The following is a 20204-nucleotide window of genomic DNA, read 5'->3' on the forward strand; positions in this document are numbered from 1 at the left end:
AAAGCTTGCCAGGACATATAACATCAGTGATGAATGGCTAATGATTGTAATAGACAGGGCGAAATGAGAAAATGGAATATTTTGGTGACTGCTTTGCACACGACTCAATGGCTGATGATTGTATGAAGATGGCAGGGAAGGTGGTGGTCCTTGTCATTTCTTCACTTTCAGAGTGCAATTACAAAAAGCCTGGCTACCTGCAACTGTGATTTTAATCAAATGCCATAAAAACAAGCTCTGCTGCCCCAGCAGAATGATGCACAGGACCATATTCAGTGAGCTGATAGTCTCTTTACTTGGTTAACCTAATTGGTTCCTGTTTTTTTTCTAAAATCCTCCTAGAGATTTTCCTTAAAAACGTGCCTAGAGCCATTAAACAGAGGAAGAATTAAAATTCCATTTTTACTAGTTACTTGCCGCAAGCCCTTGATAAGTGGCATAATTACTGGTACAAATTATGGATGGTCCACAATTACTTAAATGCCATCCAACTCAAACGACGGAAGCCTCTGCTTGGAAAACACCTGTCCTGACCCTTAGACGATGTACTGTTATTGCCATCAGAGAAAACAAAAGATAGAGCAAGATGATTGAGGAAATGCAGACCCAGCACTGAGAGAAAACTTATCTTCAGTCTCCTGTGGCCTCTTATCAGGCGTGGACACACGGCTGGCAGAGCAGCACGGGGAATTGCTCCCCAGCTCCCAGCCTGCAGCACACAAAGGCAGAGTAATCAAGCTGAGCAGGCAGATCAGAGCTGAGGATATGGGGCAGGGGACACACGTGCAAATTCCACTTGCCTGTGCCCTTAACCTGAGACCAGCCCTGCGCTATTGCCATCCAGCCTGATCGCATTTTGTACTGAGCTCTCACTGACAGGAACTGCCACCTCTCCCTGGTCTCTGCTGCCGAAGACAGGCAGACAAAGCCCCTGAGCACCGAGGAATGATGCTCAGATCCAGCAAAATGAACTGGGTCCTGCACCCTGCTCTTCACACTCTTGAGCGGGGTTGGTGGACCTAAGACACAGGCGCACCCATCACCACCACCACAGCCTCAGCCACCCTGCTCCAGGGTCTCTGCCTGCAGAGAACCGCACCTCTCCTGACAGAGGGATTTTGAAGGAGATTTCCATATTTATAGCTTAGGTTCCATATCACGGCTGGATGACAAATTTCACCTGAAAGCAACAGAAAATTAGGAGCCAAAAGCCTTTAGTGGATCGGGACTACAGGAAGACTCGAAGAAGGTTACAAAAATTCCTGTTTTGGAAATAAATCCACACCGAAAAGCTGGGAAATAGCAGAATTTGTATCTGCAGCTGCAGTGTCTCAGCGGTTCTCTGTCGGCCCCACACCCAGCCCAAGGCGACAGCCCTGTTGTCACTGCTTGTTTCTTCAAGCAACCCTCCCAGCACAGCACCTGCTTCGGGAGCGCCGCGGGAACAGGCCCGGGCAGCCGTGCCCTGGAGCGAGCGAGGTGGAGGCAGCAGCGCCGCATGGAGAGATGTCCGGACAGACAGAGCAGAAGCTGCTGCTGCCGGGAGAGCCCCCAGCACCCACACCTGTGACACAGCCCGCTCCACTCCGTGCCTTTCCCTTCTGCAGCGCGGCCGTAACACGGACGGGCAGAGAATGAACTCCCCCAACCTGACCCTGCCCCAGCTGCAGGGGTTTGCCCGTCCATGTGACACCTCCCTCACTGAGCGAGCTCTCTTCCCTTGGCTAGATGGCCACGGAAAACTGAGGCTTTGCTGAAAATCAGGCTCCACTGGCCAGATAAGAAGAGGTTGTGAGAGCTGCTCAGAAATCCAGGTGCTCAGGCACCCAGGTGCCTCTGCCTGAAATACACATCCTTTGCTGAAGTTGCTCCTGAACAAAGAGGTACTAGAAAAGAGATTGCGACAGAGTGAAGAATTGGTTGAGAGGTGAAAATAGGAGATTATTACTTAATGGTTTGTTTAGCAATACAAGATGCATTCACAGCTATCCCAGAGTAAAACGGGAGATGATGGCCAGGAACCAGGGCCAAGGCACAGGAACACCCGAGGCCGAGCTTTCCCCACTAAGGGCGTTGCCTCTGCCCCACACACCCTCCCAAACACACTCCCACCTGCACCGGCTTGAGGCACGGCCATGCCCAGCGGGAACACCCGGCCTCCACATCCTCCACAGGGAAGAGACGAGAAGGGCCGGGCACGGCCAGACAGCACGGATAAAGGCACGGCTGGCTGGCAGCACTGAGTCTGGCCGTGCCTGCAGCCTCACCAGTGCGTGGCCAGCACCGGGGCCTGCCAGGGAGCAAGGCTGGCCCAGAACCGGCTCCTCGCACCCCTCCTGGAGTTTCCAAGACATTTTTAAACGCTCGTATTTCAATTCCCCTCCTCATTTTCAATTGTCCAGAGCACAGTAACTGAATTAAACACCCATCTTTCCCTACATTCACAGTCACTGCCTTTTACATCCTCTCAGCAAGAATTCTGTCTCCGCTGCGAAGGGGGAAGAAAGCGTGGCTTCCCCGGGCACCCCAGTGAGCCATGGCACGCAGGCAACACCTACGAGCAACCCACACCTGCCCCTCGGCCGAAAAATCAGCCATCTGCCTCGTCGAACCCCTGGACCTGGGTATCCAGCTGTGAGGCTAATGCGGTACAATTTATTTTTCAATCAGCCTCCCGGGCCCCTGCAGCCAAACGCCGCCCAGGAGGGGCCGTGTCCGAGAGGCTTCTGCGGCAGCAGTGGAGGCAGACGCTGCCGCCAGAAACCTCACCATACTGTCCTTCCTCTGAGGGTAATTCCAGTGTTTCACTCCGAAGCACATGCCGGAGGGCTCCAGGTGTAAACGCCACGCGTTTCGTGAACCCCCTCCCAGGCTGGGGCTGTCACCCCACGGTGCTGAGGAGCAGCAGCAGCCAAGCGAGGTGGCTCTGCAGTCCCTGGGCTGGACCCCGCCACGCCACCACGTTTCACGAAACCCCCCAGCACCCGTTTTCAGACTTCAAAACCATCATTTTCATTAAAACAAATTATAAAATGCCAAGATGGGAAAGCCTCCGATATTTATAGAGAGGAAGAGAAATGGCAACATTGTTTTAAAGATTCTTTTTTGGATCCACGAAATTAAACACGAAAACAGGCTATGACAAAAAACGATTAATAAAAATCAGCTAAGAAATCCTATTTTTTGATTTCCCAGAATCACAGATCCCACATTCTTCATCATTCTGTTCAAACGCGTTTCCTATGCCCTATCCAGACACATCACATAGATCACTGGACTGATCGACTTTGTTCCTCTGAGTATGATTTACCTAACTATTTAATCCAATATTTTACAAACATCTTGACAGCACCCGACTCATGCATCAAAACATGCGGATGGTCATTTCCACCCCTAAACGAGGAGGATTACACAGATCCCTCACAATCTTTACCAGGATCAGTTTGTTCTGTTCTCTTCTCAAAACCTGAGATTTTTTTTGTTTTGTTTTCTAGTCACAAATCAGCCTTTTGTCTCTTTCAGTAAACCGCTTCACATTTATTTTTAAGCAATTTCTCAGTAATTCAAATTCCCACTAAGAGCTCTCCGGACGCTCTATTATTTCCCAATGACAGCCGTAATTGCGGCTCCGGCTCCGCTTTCCGCCGGCTCCGCTGCAGTTTAAGGTGGCCCCGGTGAGGAGTCGGACGCTTCCCCTCGCCTGGGCGAGCCCCCTGCTACCTTCCCTCCACGAAGCCCACAGGGGGCACGACTAACGGGGGAGCCAGGCAGGGAGGAATCAACCCATCGCTGCTTTCCCCAGTGAAAAAACAACAAATGGCTGTTAAAACAAATCGGACTTTGGTTTTATTGCTTGAGCCTAATGTTGAAACTAAATCCTCGATATTTCTGCGTAAGGTTCTGCTAAATTCTCTTTTTATTTTATGTCTTGCAGGCGAAGTGACAGACATGGCAAATGGCCGCTCAGAGTTCGAATTTACAGGCCGTTTACTGTGATTTTGGCTGCTCAATGGGCTGGTCCCGGCTGCCCCCGTGCATGGACTCCCCTCTGGCCCGAGCTCCGTGCCCGCCACACCCCGCTCCGCAGGGAGCAAGAGGCGATGGCCAGGGCATCACACGTGAAATGATGAAAAGGAACGGCAGAAAGTGGTGAAGGTGGTGCAAAGTCTGCTCCGTGGCACACTCGGCAACTCCGACGCACAGACGCATTAATTTTAAATCGGAAAGGGTGTGCGAGGCTGCACTGACAGCTACAGAGATGGAGCTGCTGGAGTGCTTTATCATTTTGGAAAACGATTTCTGTCTCTGCTAGAAATTGCTTGGAGCTGACAAAATACGGTCGCTGCTTCTATCTTTAACGTTTCAAGCTAAATTGAAATGACACCTTTAATCAATGGATGAGACCATACAGGGTAGAAAATGAGCATTGCTATTACCTGTTTTAATTGCATACTTCAGAGTTGTCCTGCAGTTCAATAAAATTTCTTCCAAGGTCTGTGGCTGGTCTGCCAGTTCCCAGTTATATTCCTGGAGCAGCTCATTTGGGTAGTGGAAATCAATAACTTTTGTTGATCTATCAAAACTTTTCACCACATACTGAAGTAAAATGTCCACAACGTCTTGTAGGAAAGACATAGTAGTTATTTCTCCATTGCATGTCGGCAGAAGATCTGGGAATGGAGAAATTTAAAAGTTAACTTCATTTTATGACCACATGCATAGATTCTGAACAAAGCCTTCTCCCATTTATGTTTACAAAATCTTTACACTGTAGTCAATAAAAATAGGTTTTGTTTTCATTTAATAACCAAACTGGCAAGGTTGTATTTCGAGGAACGTCCTGAGAGATAACAAGATTTAATATCCTATCTAAATTGGCCAATTCTGTCTACAGTATGTTTCAGACTAATTTTTAAGACAGCGAGAGCAGGGAAACAAGACAAAAGGGAAAACGAATCTCACAGGAAATAAATATTGAACAACAAATGCTACAAGTAGCACCCTTAAAACTGTCATTTGCCTTGCAATAAAATACCTTCTTGGTGACTCTCCTATGCAAGTAACTTGTTGATGATTTGATGCCTTTTTCTGAGACAATGCTGCACGGGGTCTTCGTGTACACAGGGCTTTTGTTTAAGAACGATGGCTCAGCCAAAAGCAGACTATAGTGAAAGCCCCTAATTTGGGGTCCCGGGCTGCCGAGCAAACGGGAGAGTCCTTGTCTAGCGCATGTCGGTGGGGAGCTGGGATCTATTCACGGGAGGAGACGATACCTCCAAGGTCAGAAAAGATGAAGTGCAAAAATATCTCGAATTAAAGCAAATGAGTAGGAGAGCGTTCTATCTCCCTCCTCCCCTCCAGCCTAATTTACATCGCAGGGTCTTCAATGAGAAGGTCGATGCTTTCAGCGCTCCTTAGAAAGAAAAAGCTGCGGGCTCCAACATGCGGGATTTTACTGCTTTAGGTTTTTCTTTTCGGGATTTTTTGTTGTTTGCGTGATTTTTCTCAGATTTGAGAAATGCCCAGCGGGGGCCAGGGCTGAGGGCTTAGAGCTCCGCCGCGCACCGCCGGACCCCCCACGCCTCCGCGCAACGCGGGCGGGGGAGATTTCCCGACCGAAGCGCTGTTTTTTCTTGTTAGTTTTAGAGAAGCAGCCTGCCCCGGGAGCGCGTTACCTGTTGAGTGCAGAAAGGCGTAATTCACGTCCGCTTTTTGACAACCGCAGGGTTTTTTGTCGCAAGTGCAGGTCGGCCTCGGCTCCGCTACCCCCGGGGCTGCTGCCCTGGCGCCGGTTTCCACGGGCTTCTCGGCATCTCCGTAGAGCAGGGCTTGACAGCGACACGGACATACGGCCTCATTACCGGGGCATCGACCCTCGTCCCCCGCCCCCCCGGCCCGGGGCCGGTCCCGCGGCGCTCCGTGGGGGCGCAGCCGCGCCCCCGCCGCGGGCTACCGGGGCCTCCCTGCCCTTACCGCAGAGTTTGTTTCCGATCCCTCCCGTGAACTTCTGGGCAACCTGACACCAAGCTCTGGCTGCAAGAGAAAATCGAGCGCAGGGTCCGTGGGGCGGGAGTGGGCTGAGGGGGTCTCGCCCGACCCCCGGCCCCGCTCCCCAGGAACCGCCTGCCCCGCAGAGCCCCGCGGCGCTGGCCCGGGCTCGAGTCGCCGTCGGTCCCCGCTTCGTCCCGCCGATCGAGCGGGGGGCTCCGGCGACCGGGCAGCGCTGTCACGGCGGCTCCGTCGGGCCGGTCCCGCCCGGCCGCTCGGCGTCCTCCTACCTGTGCCGGGGGTCTCGGCGGCTGCGGAGCCCTCCTCGGCTCCGAAGGGCCAGAAGCCGGAGCCGGGGCTTGCCATGGCGGAGGCGAACCGGCGGGGCGGGCGAGGAGCGGCGATCTGCAGCCAGGCGGCCCGAGCGAGTGTGCGTGAGTGTGAGTGTGCGGGTGTGTAAGTGCGCGGCTGCGCCAGGCGGCGGCAGGCGAAGGGGCGGGAGCGCCCCGGGCACGCGTGGGTGGGAGCGTCTCCCGTGGGCGCCCCCGGGGTGCTCTCGCCGAGCTGCTGCGGCCGCGCCCCGCCGGCGCTGCTGCCCGGGACGGGGCGGGCGGCTCCACGGGCAGAGGGGTCCGCTGAGGCGGCCAGCGGCGACGGCTGTACTAAGGCGTGTCCGCACCCTTCTGCATCGGAGGAGCGAGGGGCGGCGGTGGGAGGACAGTGGCACTCGGGGCAGACCCGAGCTATAGGCGCTGCTTGAGCTGGGGCTGCCGCTGCCTTGGGGGGCGAAGGCGAGGCAGGCTGCCTGTGCCGTCTTCACCCTACCGACCGTCCGTGCGGCCGCAGCCCGGCGGGGCGGGCGGAGAGCGCTGAGCCGCCCGGTGCCGCCGAGCGCTGAGCGGAGGGGAATGGTAGTTTTCCGAGTCTTGGCGTACTTGGCCGCGGCGGTCCAGCCTGGTACCTCGAGGGGAAGATTGGGACTACGGGGAAGCGTCCTCAGTCCTTTTAAGATCCAAAGCGCAGGGAAATCCCCCCACCACACCTCGCACTTTTGCACCGGGGCACCTCTGCACTTGCGAGTCGGGCGCTCCTGGGCGGCGGCGCCGAGGCCGGGCCAGCCCGTGCCGCCGGCGGTCCCCGGTGGGGAAGAGACAGCCCCCGAGTCCCCTCAGCCCATCGGCCCGGCCCACAGCCCCGGCGGGAGCCCCGTCGGGCCGGGCCGCCGCGGAAAAGGCGCTGTGGAGGGGCTCGCAGGGGGCTGGGCTCCCGCTGTCCCTCCTGCTCCCGGACAGACAGCGGCGTCCTGGCTCGTACGGACGTGCTGCAGGAGCCTTGCGCGACGCTGCGGCTGCCCCCGCGTGTCCCTGGATCCCCGGGGCGCTCCCGGGGGCTTTTTGTGACATTCCGGCTTGGGGACCCTGCTGGAACCGCCATCCTGGCCCCAGCCCCGAGGAGGCAGAGGGCCCGGCGGCCAGACGGGAAGAGCACGAGAACAGCTGTTCCTATTCCCTTCACGACGTCTGTGAAGGCTACCAAACCTCCCTTTTCCACCCAGCCGGGTCTTGGCGGGAGCGTTTCCCTGCCGCAGCTGCCTCTCCTCTGGCACAGGAGGGATTTCGAGCCCTGGTCTTGGAGGGAGGCAGGCGGGACTACACCAGGTGAGAATGTGGCTCTGCCGAGACAGCTGGTCACGCAGGGCCCCCACGCTGCCCGCAGCCAGGCCCTGTGTTCCGCCCGGGGCATCTCTCTGCTTTTTGTAGGCATGGTTATGAGAAGTGCCCACCATGAGACCTCACAGAAATGGCTCAATGCTTTAAAACACTGCTGTGGGGTGGGAAAGCAGAAGAGAACCAGTCCAGGCATCTCTTAATGTGAAATTACAGTCTGTTCCAGTTGCTGCATCACACTGGCTTGCGCATAGACAATAACTCCATCTTTCCACGGCCAGAGGCTGCTGCGAGCCCTTCCTTGCCTTACTCACTCATGCCCCAGTCCACAGTGTTTTGTCGGTTCTGGGCGTAATTCAGACACAAACAACCGTATCACTGCTTTGTACACTTTTATTTACCGTTTTATTAATACATGACAAAGCGACTTTAGAACAGATTTCAAAATTTTAACAATTTATAGCAAATTTTACATTGCAGTACGTTTTAATCCGGTGCACAGCCTTGTAACTAGTTACAGATCAGGAAGCAATGGTTATCTGTCTCTGGGGAAAAGGCCAAAACCCAGCCCCTGTGGCTGACTGCTGCCGCCAATTGTCACATTTAGGAGAGCTGAGGAACAGAGTAGGATCAGGCCTTTATGCTGGCATCATGAAATTTGCCTTCTCTTGCTTTGCAGCTGGGAACACGCAATTATAAATCCTGAAAGGAAGCGCTGCAATTATCTGTGTGGTTTCTGTGAAATAAGGTCTTTTGAATACGGAATCGGGGGAAATTTGAACACTGGGGCTACTGCCTGTATTTTCATTTAATTTCTAGTGGAACTGATTAAGAATGATCATTACATTTCAGCAGCAATCAACCAGAGAGTGTATTTCTATTCCTTTCTTGGTACCCCAGAGATTAAGATTCCTAAAAATCTAATGCAAATGAGAACAAAGCAAACATGATTTCGAAGTTCATCACTTAGTCACAAAGCTCAGAGGCAGAGGAGAGGGCTGGATATACTTCCCATAAATGGACATCTCCAACATAAAGATTATACACACAATATTGACCTTTAAAACTGGCTACTAGCTTTACAGTAAAGTCAATAATGAAATAAATTGCCATATTATGCTATCCAGTTAATCGTATATGTTTGCATTAGAGGGACACTTGCCACAAACAGGTCATCCCAAAATTTAAGCAATGTAAACTAAAATAAGCAGAAATGTCCCCATGGTGCTCTTGTAATTTTTTTTTCCTGTAAAACAATTTATTAGAAACAATAACGAAGGTTTTCTGAAGTTGAATATGGAAATTAGAAAGCTTAACTAGGGAACTATAAAGTAAATTATTTTTTGATTGGATGAGACTGATGGAATGGAAAAAAAGAAATATGCACTGAAGAAAGTAAACAAGACTTAAGCTGTTTAATAATTTTAGGATGGAGCAATGGTACATGAAAGAAAGGTGATTTTTTTATTAGGGAAAAATAGGATACATGACTGAGAGTGTCCCTTTGCAATGGTGTTGGGCTGTAAACCACAGTAATTCATATCCACATGAACACACACATAAACTCGAAACATTGAAGATTAAAAAAAAAAAAAAAAGGAAACACATGGTATAAAATGATAAAAAAAAATGTATGCTAATAAAAGCCAAATGGCAGCAGGAACAGCAGCAGCAGCAGCTAGAACTGCTGGATAAGGCGCCGGCGCTGTGAGGTCTTCCGCAGCAGTCGTCTGTAGTCATAGGGATTATCTTCAGCTTTGCTCTCTTCCAGGGGTCTTTCTGCCACCCTCGACCTAGGGATTAAGCACAGAAGTGTTTTAGAAATTAAAGTCAAAACATTTACCTTGGCAAACACTCCTAATCGACTGCTTAACCTCCAACCTTGTGGGGGAAAAAATAAAAGGAGAAAGAAAAAAAATCAGCTGACTTTGCTAGGCCTCTTCCTGTGCTGCACAAAACAGGCACCTTGGAACAAACACATTATATGCTACAAGCAGATGAACACAGAAGAACAACATGTTCTCCTATGAAGGGGACATAATAAAAGGACATTAAAACGTTGAGAGCATGGGGATGCTTTGCAGTAGCATTTGCCTGATGGTTACTGCACCAGATTTTCAGTTGGCATAAATTTGTTTGCTCTGTATTAACCTGCCTTTGGAGTTCACTGTAAGTGTCCATCTAATTTCATTTTATTTTCAGATGGCAAGATGCATTTTGGATGCCACCTCTGAGAGGCTGGAATAGTGATGTGACATCAGCTGTTACCATGGAGCAAGATTAAAAATAAAAGACAGTTATTTAAAAAGTAAATTACTAGTATAATTACAAAAATTCGTAGTGTTCCACACTTAAGGTGCCCCCACTACTGGTCCTATACCAATGTCAAAGGTAAACTGTTAAACCAAAAGTACTCAATGCTTCACTTGAAGTAGATTGAAATGGCTGTACAGTCTTTATATCCTGGTGACCCTCTTCAAGAGATACTGAAGTGCAGAAATGTTTATTAATTGCCTTCTGAGGTAACTGTATATTTAGAAGTTACACATATTTTGTTTCACTATGGCTACTTAGGCTGCAATTAGAACAGCAAACAGTAAAGGGTAAGAAATTTATTTTAGTAAGCTCAATAGCAAAACTTTCACTCACCTAAACCAGACTTCAGGGTGACAGATTTGGTATAATTAACCACCTTAGAAATGCAATATTTTCTCATGGTTGTAAACTATGTGGTAATTCCCTGATATTATTACTTTTAATTACATGTTTTCACTTTCCTGAAACTAATTTAGATCCTACATGAAAAAAAGACCGGAAGTGAAATATGTAAGGTGCACAAAACATTCTACATTCTAAATGCTTCACAAACATTTCCTCTATTATTTCAGATGCGTTTTCAAATTCAGTGCTCATCCCAGGCTTAGCATTTCCCTTAAGACTTTGACCTAGATAGTTTTCCAAGCTTTTCTTGCATGCATTTAGGAACATGCAAGAAGATACAATTATATTAAGCAACATAGATGTGTGTTTGCATGTGCAGTGTGTGTGAGTGCATTGGCAAGAGTGAGAATATGAATTTCCTTAGCCTGGCAGTGGTCACCTTCTATTGAAGTCTATGTGGGAAGAGAGGAGGTTGAGCAAACCCTCCCTTTTTTCTCCTGGGTTCTCCTGAGAAAAAAAACGGATTTTTCTCCTGGCTGTCCACCTTGGCGAGGTGCATGCAGACACCTGTGCTGCTACAGGAGAGCAGGAGAAGGAGGCAGTCAAGCTGGAGTCCTGCCTGCAGAAAACATGCAGAAAGTCTGGTGCACCTCCACCCTGTTTAAAAACTAACCAGAAATACAATTTTTAGGTTCTGCTTCAGTTTAATTTTATTTTAGATCAGAGATGCAGAATGTCTGTCCATACGGCCCTTGGGAAAGCAAAAACTGGCAGGTAGGCTGAACACCAATCACACTGGAATTTATCCCTCTTGCATGGGGAATATGTCAGATATTCCCATTTTGAGATGGGAAATTTTAGCTGTATGTTTTGCAAGATAGTTTGGCAAAATTTCATGTCTAAAACAATAGATTTATGTGTAATTTGAAAGTGCATTTATTTTCTTTTTATTAAAATTTGAATATGTCAACAAGGATAATGTTTATTTCTTCCTATTACTATTTTGTAGGAATTACCGCTCAGTAGCTCGTAAAATGGAAGTCCTGCGCTCAATTGGGTATCTCTTCCTTCTTGTGGTAGTACTGCTGTCCTTGGAGCTGGAGTCAGTAGATGAAATTTCTTGGTAGTAGATATCTAAATCTAGCACTTTGCTCAGACTGTCAATAAATAAGAACACTAAGTTAACAGTTTCACTTTTCAATATTATTTTCAGCAGACAAACCCAAGGCAGCCAAATATCATTATTCTGTTTATGTATTGAGGATCTAAGGAAAAAAACTCCGTCTCTGAAGTGTGGCTGCTGTACAACATAGATATTGAGAATTTTGAAATGCTAAATACTTTAATATATTCATAAAGGAGACACAACTGAAATTTTTGGGTTTTGCCATTAGACTCAGTGGAGAGGCATTTTTATGGTATAATTAATCTGGTCTATTTTAGAGATCTCTTTGAGCAAGAGATGAATAATTTTCCTAAATATGACAATTTTTTTTCTCTGAGTACAAGAAGACAGTGTAAAGCAACTAGTTCAGATATGGGTGTCAATAATGCAGATCTCTCTTATTTTGTTAGGTGAATGCAATCCAGGGTATTGTACATACAGAAAAAAATCAATCCCAACATCCATTTTAGAATGGCTAAGGAAAGAAATACTACCCAAAAAAGAAACTGAATAGAGAAGTTCAGAATTCAGTCCTCACATTGTTAGAAACCAAAGTAATTAATTGATATGTTCCACTAATAGAGTCAGCACATGAGAGAAGATGCAGTCAGGGAACTTGTTAACTAGATTTAAGATGAATGAAACCTAACTGAGGCAAATGAGAGAAAACACTAGATTTTGGTGTGTTAGGTTTTTTTTTTCCTCCCTAGACTGGAATAAATAGGTGTGAATTTTTTTTAGGATCCAAATGACATGAGAAAAAAGCTGAAAGAGACCAAACATGGGGGACATGGACATAAGGTCAATCCTTTAAGCTGCAGCATAATCAAGTGCAATTTAAACTGTGCTCGAATAAAGCTCAATGCTGTGAGCATATTTTTATAAGTGTAATGTCATGCAACGTCCTCCAAGATACATATTTTAGCCACAGAATTTGTATTCTGCAACAGTTTGTATTGAGCTGAGGACAGTGCAGAGAGCCCATTCATCTGCAGCTATGAGCAGGCTGCCATCGCACACAGGGTGCTACAGCAGTGCCACTGAGGGGGCAGCAGAAAAGCCTCAGTATAGAAACACAAATAAAATGAAACTGTGATGTATGTCAGGAGCTGCAAACCAGGTCTGCAGCACACCTAAGGATCTCAGATACGGAAGGACAGACTATCAGAATATACCTATTGCTTCCTTCTTTTCTGCAGAGATCCATCAAAATAGGCTAGTTACACTAGGAAGAAAACACTTCTGTTTCAGATTTCAAGGGCTACTCTTCTTTAGCTGTTATTCATAGTGATTGTTTTAATTTTTTATTATCTATTTCCAGACACTCATATATTTTTAGGAGAAAAATTTGACAGTCTTTGTATTTTTGCCGACAATGAAGAACTGGTTGCCCATTTGCTTTGACTAGAATTTTAAGCACCTTCAATTATTTTCTGTGTCAGAACTATCTTTGATGTGGACCTTATCTTGTTATAATGCCTGTGTTACCATGGTAAAGGACCATGTTTTAGGAAAACTGAATGGCTGAATTCTATAATGGATTTTAGTCAATGAAAATTGCATTTTAACTTTGTATACATGTCCCCCTGTGAATCACCAAATTACCATTCTTTTTTCAATGCTTTATTCTCCTGGTTGAAGTACAGTTAAAAACTATTCTAGAGTACTGGAGTGACAATAGTGAAATAATGAAAAAAATTACCTTTCTTTTCTTGGTTTCCGTTTTTCATCTTGTATTGATTTCTAAGAAAATAAAAAGTAATTAAAAATGCTAAAAGGAAAGCTTATGCAAACATACAGTTCATTGGTGTTAGATAGGAGGGTGTTGTTTATTTTTCAGTAAAAGAAATTATAGAAAATGAGCAAATGTCCCAGAAAACACTCTTTTAAGAACCTTTAAGACTGTGAATGAGATTACCATTGTTGCTCCCAAATTTGTTGCCATGCTATGAAAAAAAGGCCAAAGTAATGATGATCAGAACAGAAAAAGGAGATCTAAAACTTTGAAATAGCTATAGCTGTTTTAATGAAGTTGACAACACTATCTCACTGAGGCAAATTTACTGTGATGCCATGAGAATTTCCATGAATAGAAGCAATGCAGTGGGAAGAGGCATAATCCTGTTCTCATTAATGCAAACGTAGTCTTCACACAGGTTTAGTAGAATAAAATGGACAAAGGCCCCATTTGAAAACAATATAATAGGTGACAAAAGAACCTTTAGGATAAAAGATTTCTAAAAATGTAGAGGAGAGAAGATTTGTAGGGAATGTGAATAATTTCTTATCTCTAAAAGAATTCTATCCCTACAGCCAAACAATGCTGTTGCAGCACCTAACACATCATACTTCAAAGGCAGTATTTTTTAGTGCAAATTGTGGTCTTAATTGTGTTTCTTGCAAATGAGTGAAAGCGTATTAGAACTGGGGACTGTAAAGTCACTGAGAATCAGAAATCCTGATGGACTTCAGTATGCAGGCAAATGAACATGGAATATAATTCCAAAATGATAGGTTGATTTAAAGAAATATACCCTAACATAAAATTCTGATGCCTTATATAAATAATTGGCTATTGTCAGGCTTCCTTTATACGTGTATATCCCTGCAGGTCATCTGATATGCAGGGAGATGTGTGAGAATGTAAAGTGTCTAATTAATGTCTATAGCACGATGTGACAGAAATATCTGATTTTGAAAAAGATAGAGAATTTTTTTTAAAAAAATGCACTCATATTGTGTTTCTTCACATTCATATGATCTGGGCTTGAAAATAATCTGTGAATGCCTGGAGGTCACAGAGATTTTTAATAAGGTAGAAAATCCGTAATAGCTGGGAAAGCCCTCTAAAGCTGACTACCATCTAAAGTTAGAGCTTAATGACTTACCCAGGGTTTAAGAATTTAACAACTAGTAGGTCTCCTTTCTAAGCTTCAATGTGTAGATATTTATGTTGAACCTTTCCCTGACCAGTGACCTTCATGTCAGAAAGACAGGTTTCTTTCTTTGACACCTTCTTGAAAATACAACTCATTGAAGGTAATATTGATTAATACCTTGAAAAGCTGTTGCTAAAAAATTGATTAAAAATCTCCTGGCACTACTGCAGTTTTTGTTTGCACTGATGCCATGGCTGTTTTCTAGTACGGAGCGGCCATGTAACAAATTAGGTCTCATAAAATACTATATTCCTGACCTTATAATCCTAATTTCCTAAATAGGCATTTACTTCAGAATTGTGCTTCTCAAAAATTTATGTATACAGATTGTGTCATGCCTTTCATTTCAGTCCTTTTTGTCGACAATCTTGCTTTCACAAAACAAATTTTATTCTTATGTGCAAATTTTTTTTAAGAATGCAATTTCTTTTCAGAATATCACATTCCAAAGCTGTGTTATTTCAAAGTCCCAGAATTAAACATAGCTGTATTTGTCTTTTTTGGTATGCCAGACACAACCATCCCTACAGGCCCTGGTGACACCTTCTGTTGAAAGGAGAAGCAATTGCTACGGTTAGTTTATTAGCTGGGTTCTCACCGGCTGTTAAAATAGGTCACTAAGATACAGGCACCTCGAGCAAATCAGTTTAATTGCTTTTTTTGTTGGAAGTGCTTTCTGATCTGCTTTTACATTTTCACTCTTTCTGCTTACTTTCTTGCCTTTTTTCCTATGGTTAAGGGCACTGAAGTCAAGAGGGGGAAGCAGCACTCGGTATCTGAACTTGGACCAAAGGCTATAAATAGCGACACTCAAATCCATTAGTCTCCTGAGCTGTTGGTATTTGCCAATGCCTTCATAATCACAATCTGACACATTTGTAAAGGAAGTTACAGTGTGCATACTAATACAACTTATTTTAGTATTTGCTCTCTCTGCAAGATCAAGTACTAATTTAGATGCTCAAAATAGCTCCAAACAAACCTGTGCCTCTCCTGGTTCTCTCCTGTGACTTACAAAGAAATGATGGAGACAGGGCACTTGATTTGGGTATTGAAAATGCAAATGCTACTTATGCCCATAATGAAAGTGTGTTTAGGTACAAAAGGAAATGCTAGTGTGACACAGCTCCCCAGTCTGGGTAACTCCGTACTTCCATTTCATGTCTCGTTTGAAATTAAAGTCTGTGGCCTGCCTCCTTTCAGCAGGACACAGGTTTTACGCTGCATTAGAAAAGAATAAAGTGAATTGGGCAATTAGAAAGATAGTTTAGGAGGGAATTATCTGACAGTTTTAGCCCAGAAAAGCTTCTTAAACTCACATGTATCAGAGTGTAGTAGGTGGAGTCTTCTGGATTATTTAATGTCTTGGGCTTCCGTGGCCTTCTAGGGGGTCTCTGCATTGGGCGAGAGTCTTCTACTTTGGCCACAACTGTAAAAAAGCAGAAGACAGCAATGCTTATTTCTTCACAGAACTGGAGAAAAAACAGGAGAGAATTTCACCAAAGGGAGAAAAAAATCCACATAGTCACTTTTAGTGCTTGCAGTAATTCAAGTAAGCAACTGGTTTGGACATTTTCATCAGCAGAGGATGGGTTTATCCATTTGAGTCCTGACTGCCCACAGGGACAAATGCCACATAATAATGAATGCCAGGCTGGAACAGTCCAGAGGTCTGCCTGGCACAGGCCTCTCCTTCTGAAAAGGGCTGATGCTCCACATTCAGAAAAGGGCTTTGAAGGGTAATGGCTACTCTGAGGCCACTGCCTTGTAATGGGGACCTGTGTGGCAGGAGTGTTTTTTTTTCAGACTCAAGTCAGTCTTTAAGGTGCTGAATGAGGGAACTAGCATTAGGCCTCTGTTTCAGAGGTTGTCCTCTTCATTATCACAGTGAAGATTTTCCTCCAGGCGTCCTGCTGAGGCTTTTCCTTTCAAGCCAAATCATGTGCCACTGGGCAACACAGCATGACCATGTCCATCGCATCCTATGCAGTCCATGTTAGTGTACTCAAATTCTGCTCTCTATTTCTACAAAAAACTTTTGACAAACGTGAAAAATGCCTTCACTCTAATAGAAATTAAAATCAAGATTTTAACACAAAATGGAACTACTGTCCTGAAGGAACCCGTGGGTCTCGGGCTGTAAATCCCCCCCGGCTAGCTTGGGATTTGACCCGCACGGATCCTACATGGACGAAGTAAAGGACGAGAAGCGCTCTTTCTCCACGTGGTTCTGATGTCCTGTTTATTAGCTGGAAGGGGACATCTGCATCGTAGGGTTTCCAGGTGAAGAAGAGAGAGAACTCCAAACTCAAGGGACATTTATACCCGCGGAATGGGAGGCGGGGACGGAAGGCCACAGCCAAGGGGATACCAGTGGGGAGGGGCGAAGGGAGGGACTCCAAGGGACAAACCACCTTACCAGGGGGTACCATGGGAAAAGTTCACCCAGTGCAGAACATCTAAATACCTATATAGTGCATCACAACACTGTCCCCTGGCAGTGTCCCAATTCAGAGTTAGACACTGACTTGCAGATTACATTGGCTGGCACGTAGAGAACTAGAAAAGTATCTTGGGTATTTGCTTGTTGAAAATCTATATGCAATTCTGACAGTGCCAAGATACATGGCACTGTCAGAATTGTGTTCATAGGTAGTTTGTGGTCTCACAGAGACCACACTGAGTGCAGGGTTCCTAATGCCTAGGAAGACTACAGAACTGGCCCTGGAGGGACAAGAGACCACAAATGTACAGCCTGGTGAGCCTGGTCTCCTTCCCTTCAGCTACAGGAAACGTTAACGGCGACAGCAATTCCTTCATGATGAAGGAGAAGGGGAGTGCACAGCAGCAGAACACCAATGGCAGAGATGGGTCATGGGGTGGTGAATGAAGTCACAGCACAGTGAACAAACAGAGTGTCTAAGGCATCTTGCATTATCCAGTGAGCCTTGATCTTGTCCTTGTCCCATCACAGATATACTAAAGACAGTCCAGGAGGAAAAACATCTCCTCATTCATAAATGAATATAGTGTGAGGTTGGAATGGGGATCTAGATCCCAGTGAATTACTAAAATGTGTTTTGCTGATATAATCAACTTCCATATGAAGTGACTTTAACACCAATTTGTTCCCCTATGAACATCAAAATACCGTTTGACATGATGGAAATAAAAACTCTCCCATATACAGCAGACGTATTTTTAATTAAGGGTAAGGTAGCACAATAATTTTAAATGAGAAATGATCAGTAATACATCAGTGTTGACTCCTGCAAAATTAGCTGTTTAAGTTTTTTGTTATGTGTGATAAATAAAGGCTTGTAAAGGTCATGGGTATACAGAGAAGCCAGGATGAATAATGTTAATTTAAATTGTAGTTGGATAATGATTACATTTACTGGTTTAGTTTCTTATCTGAAATGCAGACTGCTTCTTCTGCAATGAATGAATGAAATAATGATATTTTTAACATTTTTCACCTAAGAGAACAATGGTATTTTTCTAAGCCAGGTTACAGATAATACATGTTAAATAATGAATTTTAGATGCAATAAATTAATTTCAGTAACCTGTATTAAATATAAGTGAGATTCCTTGATTTCAGTAGGTACAGCAGGCTTGACTGGGCTCTTAATATGGGTTGTTGCTACCTTGCTCTATTTCAAATGGGCCACCTGGAGTTATCTGACTTTCCATTTGTTTGAGAGAAGAGGCATTTCTTCTCTATTTTATTTTTGAACACAACAAGAGTCCAAAGTAGAAACACTACCTTAAAAAATCCCTTAAAATTCAGAGCTGTTGAATAGAAGCACTTAACTCCCTGTCTGTACGACATTAAAACATTTTGTCAGAGATCATGACTGCATGAAAATCTGGAAAAAAGAAATAAAGCCAATTTGGGGGCTCTAGGAAAATCCCAATGAAAAGGCTCTCATTATGCCTAAAGATTTTTTACTGTACCCTAAGAATTCATCACTATGTATGCTGTTACATTATTTAATTAATCAATGACAAACAGATAAGGCATTATTGTATTCTAGATGACAATTATTCCAGCTGAAATTACTTGTGTACTTCTCATGTGTGTGCTCTGCGAAGAAGATTACTTTATACATTCAAAAAATACCATTTTGACAATGATAAAGGTTTCAGTAAAATAAAGCTTTTCATCTCAGCTCTTGTGTTGTACATATGCATAAGCTGTGCAGAAGAATTGAGAAGAAATACCATGTTGGGGCAGGCAACCTTCTAAGCTTGGACCTCCTTCATTCCTTTTTAAAACTGAATATAGGGCTGCAAATGAATTTCTGAGTTTTGCCTGCAAATTACACAGTAAGGTTTTGCTTTCTTTGTTTCACCAGAAAGTGAAGCTGTGAGTTCCTTTTGCACTTAGATTTGCATGTTCACTGCTACTGAAATTCAGCAGATGTGGTAGTTATTTGCATTGGATAATACCAAGTAAAATTTGCTTTTTCATTAGTTTCTGATAAATACAGAAATAATTTACTTAGTAAAAGGAAAGGTTTGGGGTGCAAATTAAATACCCAACTGTGATAAATGGTGAGTTTGATGGACTTGTTTTCCAGATGGCCTATACCTTTCTGCAGCAGGCAATGAAGCAGAAAGGAGGAGTGAAATAATTCACTTATGTTGTGGTGTGTTTTGTTTTATTAATATGATTATTGTTTGATTTGTTATTTCCTTGTGCTGTCCTTTGGTCTCTGCCCTTTTCCCAGAACTTCCTTTACTCCCCCTGTCAGGAGATGCCAATCTAACCCTTAAAAACGGCTTTCTCTCAAGAAACTCCTCTGTCAGTTTTATACTTCTCTAAACTTCATTAGTTCACTGAAACTGTTCTTTTCCCTTGGGATTCTTCATTGGGTGATATTTGGATGCTTGCCTTGTTTGTTATCTTAAGTCCTCCTGATTAGTTGAATTTTGTATCGTCCCCTGTGACCCTCCCCTGGTATATAAGCTATTGTCTGCCCTGAGATCGGGGTCCTGGAGAAGCCAAAAGGGGAACTGTAACATCAAATAAACTACCCCAGGATCCGTGACTGCTGCGTTTGTTTTTGGGGATCAGCGGAGCAGAGAAGGGACTGTAGCTGCCCTCACCATCTAGCTGGGACAGCCAACAACTTATTAACAGGGCAATTATGTTGCTTCTGTATTCCATTACAAAGAAAAGGTTTTTATTGAAGTCCAGTCTCTCCATAGTAAAGTCTCTTGTACCTTATTTTCCCTTAAGATGTCAAGTATCTTTAGCAAGATCTGGCCATGTGCTCTCTATGCAAAAGGAAAACCAATGTTTCCCCTTTAACAGTCATATAAATTGGTATTTCATAACACTGGTACAAAAACCATTCCCACAGTAGCTGTTGAAGTGCTTTGGAAGTGCCCGGTTGGCACCACCATCCCAATCCTACTAGAAAGGTAAATAAGATGCACAAAGACACGTGGAGACTTGCTTAAGGCTACATCCTCGTTAGTCATTAGCAGAATTAAAGACTGGAGGGCTGTGCTGAGGCTCCCATCTCTGCTGCCAGCCCACACCTTGCAGTTGTATCTATCTGAAGAGATGCTGTCAGTGCTGGGACACACCCCTTAGGAGCAATGGAGAAACTTTGATGTGACATAGACATTCCCTAAAGGGTTTATCAGGAGGAAGACAGATTGAATAACAGGTTGAAATGGGGGGATTTTCCTCCTCAGACTTGCCAAGTTTATTGTGTCAGTACTTGGTTATTAAAAAAAAAAAAAATCAAAAAAAACCACCAAACAAAA

General features: G+C 45.0%; 2 protein-coding genes across 13 annotated transcripts in view; both read right to left on the reverse strand.

Moving 5' to 3' along the window:
* The window catches only part of GAD2 (glutamate decarboxylase 2), a 40826-nt gene extending 34338 nt beyond the window's left edge, over positions 1–6488 (reverse strand). Inside the window, exons 1-4 of the mRNA XM_038128148.1 lie at positions 6279–6488; positions 5974–6033; positions 5676–5828; positions 4437–4670 (exon numbers count right to left, since the gene is read on the reverse strand). Coding sequence (XP_037984076.1) covers positions 4437–4670; positions 5676–5828; positions 5974–6033; positions 6279–6354 — 523 coding nt within the window. The 5' untranslated portion in view covers positions 6355–6488. The remainder of the gene's footprint in view (positions 1–4436; positions 4671–5675; positions 5829–5973; positions 6034–6278) is intronic.
* Positions 6489–8011: 1523 nt separating this feature from the next.
* The window catches only part of MYO3A (myosin IIIA), a 137947-nt gene continuing 125754 nt past the window's right edge, over positions 8012–20204 (reverse strand). For all 12 annotated transcript variants that reach the window (XM_038127691.1, XM_038127688.1, XM_038127690.1 and 9 more), the window contains 4 exons: positions 15740–15849; positions 13184–13224; positions 11333–11473; positions 8012–9448 (listed from right to left, as the gene is read on the reverse strand). In XM_038127691.1, the coding sequence (XP_037983619.1) occupies positions 9334–9448; positions 11333–11473; positions 13184–13224; positions 15740–15849 (407 nt within the window). In that variant the 3' untranslated portion in view covers positions 8012–9333. The remainder of the gene's footprint in view (positions 9449–11332; positions 11474–13183; positions 13225–15739; positions 15850–20204) is intronic.

The sequence above is a fragment of the Motacilla alba genome, chromosome 2 (assembly GCF_015832195.1).
Source record: "Motacilla alba alba isolate MOTALB_02 chromosome 2, Motacilla_alba_V1.0_pri, whole genome shotgun sequence".
In the NCBI taxonomy this organism is placed as follows: Eukaryota; Metazoa; Chordata; class Aves; order Passeriformes; family Motacillidae; genus Motacilla; species Motacilla alba.